At 56.0% G+C, this 2,236-nt stretch overlaps 1 protein-coding gene across 1 annotated transcript; it reads right to left on the bottom strand.

Annotated features, from left to right (window-relative positions):
• Positions 1–1,057: 1,057 nt before the first annotated feature.
• Positions 1,058–1,824, bottom strand: LOC136491906 (uncharacterized). Its single transcript, XM_066488109.1, has 2 exons — positions 1,147–1,824; positions 1,058–1,084 (listed from the first exon to the last, which is right to left on the bottom strand). The coding sequence occupies exons 1-2, from the start codon at positions 1,822–1,824 to the stop codon at positions 1,058–1,060; spliced, it is 705 nt and encodes a 234-aa protein (XP_066344206.1).
• Between the last annotated feature and the right edge of the window lie 412 nt (positions 1,825–2,236).

The raw sequence follows: 2,236 nt of genomic DNA, 5'->3' as shown, positions 1-2,236 counted from the left end.
ACACCTGTGGTTTCTCGAGGTGCGTGAGAGATGCAAAAACCTTCGGGAAGTCGCCTCTCTCACGCACCTCGAGAAACCGTAGGTGTATAAACTAGCAACCGATCTGGTGATGCATTTTGTTTTTATCGAACTCTGCAGCGTCGTGACGTCGGACTGCTTCCTTCTCTCTCAAGTTTTTTATGAGATGACAGGGATTCACGGGCGCGCCGCACCGGCCGCTCGCGGCACGTGCACAGGAAAAACCAAAGGCATGCCACAGCTTGGAGTCTTGGGAGGCCAGAAGAGCCTGAGTGTGCGCTGGACCATTGGATGTCGGCCATCGGAGGGGATAGAGATCGCCGGAGGAGTCACAGCGGAGCAGAACCATCTTGGAACGAAGATCCTTTATGGAAAAGCCACACGGGTCAAATTCGACAGAAACGGAATTGTCGCGGGCCGGTGAGAGAACGAACTGAAATAAGGTTCTTAATCAAATGAGGGGAGATCAGAACATTATTCAATTTAAGAGATGAGGATGGTGTAGGCAAAAGAGCGTGTCCATGGGACTGGACCGAAAGGGGAGCACCGTTGCCAACAATAATATGAGAGGGTGAAGGAAGGGAGGAAGGGGATGAGAGGATACCGGAATTGGAGGCCATGTGAGAGGAGGCCCCGGTGTCGAGGAACCAATCAGCACCACCGTGTCCTCTGAGCGGAGCGTGTGTCGGCGCACCGTGAAGGGTGGAGAGGAGGCCGTGAGGAGGCTGCTGTTGCTGCATGGCGAAGGGGTTCGCCTCGCCGAAACCGATCTGTGGCACTTGCGGGAGCTGGGGCGCCTGGAACGCAGCCAGCGCCTAGTGGCTGGGGCGTACCGGGACGCTGGCCGAGGGCACCCTGAGGCGGAGCACGCCATTGGTTCGTGGGCCATGCCTGCACGTAGCTGGTCCACGGATTGTTCGCCTGGCCCCATGATGGCGGAGGCCCGGAAGAAGCAGATCCACCTTGTGGACGAGCGGTGCTGGAGGTGTTCCCGGTATTGCGGAACCGCCCGTCCGTGTTCTTGTGCTTTTTGTGGTGATCACCGCCCGTGGAGGAAGGAGCGTGGCTACCATGGTTGGCGGGATGAGGTGGAGCAGAAGTGTTGGAGGAGCCCGCCACGAGGAGTGCCGTGGCGGCTGCCATCTTGCGTGTCAGAGACGTGCGCTGCTCCTCCTGCACGAGGAAAGTCGACGGCGGCACCTTGGAGGAGAGGACGGCGACGGCGCCACTATAGTCAGGATGGAGGCCGCGGAGAGTGTTGATGACGAGGGCCTGATCGGTGACAGCGGCACCGACGTCGTAGAGAGCGTCGGCCAACTGCTTGAGATGGCTACAGTACTCCATGATCGACATGTCCCCTTGATAGAGACTGTGGAAGTCTTGTTGCAGGAAAACGGCGCGCTGGAGGCTGTTGTCGAGGAACTCGCTATTGATCGCCTGCCAGGCGGATTGCGCCGTGGAGCGGGGCTGATAGACCGCGTCCATCAGGTCCTTGGACAGAGAAGTGTAGAGCCAAGAGGTGATGCTCGACTCGTTCTGGCACCACTCGGGGTCATGTTGCATGAGGGCGGCGTCAATGGTGCCATCCACATGATCCATCAGGACGAACTTCTTGAACGTCAGTTCAAAGAAGGTATGCCACTGGCGGAAATTGGCGGCGTCCATTGCGAGGATCACTGGAACATGATTCCGAAGGTTGATCATGGCGATCGTGGCAGCAGTGGGAGTGTCCGCGTCGGGAAGAGTGGAGAAGGGGTTGGACGCGGCACTGAGAGAGGAGCTGGAGGATTGGGAGGGTGACGCCATGAGGAAGACGACGTAGAGTAGTGAGAGAGGCAGCGGAAGAATGGAGCAGGAAGCGGCTGATACCATGTAAGAGAACAAGTGACAGAAATGCTCAATTGTATTCAACCAGATGGAGCTTGTACATATACAGAGAACGAGTGGTCTAGAGGACCAACGGTTTCCTACATGCCAGGAAGACCCAGAAGACTACAATCTCAAAGACCTGGATTACACTGTCACTGCCCTGTTTGGATCTAGGGGCTAGAGCTAGTTTGTGCTAGTTTGAGCTCAACTAGCCCAAAAGTATCCAAACAGGAGGGCTAGAGTGGGTTATTTGTAACTAGCCCACCCCAAAAAACTATCTCCCAAAAGAGGTGATTATTTGGGCTAGTTCTGGTAGGGCCCACTGAAAACTCTTATTTTTTTATTACTC

This window comes from Miscanthus floridulus, chromosome 11 (assembly GCF_019320115.1).
Source record: "Miscanthus floridulus cultivar M001 chromosome 11, ASM1932011v1, whole genome shotgun sequence".
In the NCBI taxonomy this organism is placed as follows: Eukaryota; Viridiplantae; Streptophyta; class Magnoliopsida; order Poales; family Poaceae; genus Miscanthus; species Miscanthus floridulus.
The sequence above is the reverse complement of the archived record's forward strand: the minus strand, read 5'-3'. Positions and strand labels throughout refer to the sequence as shown.

Bases quoted from the DNA above. Each gene is read 5' to 3' on its own strand.
- LOC136491906 (XM_066488109.1), bottom strand. From the start codon at position 1,824: ATGGCGTCACCCTCCCAATCCTCCAGCTCCTCTCTCAGTGCCGCGTCC. The intron at 1,085-1,146 runs GCACTCCTCGTG...CAACCATGGTAG, and splicing joins GCAAGATGGCAGCCGCCACG to CCACGCTCCTTCCTCCACGG.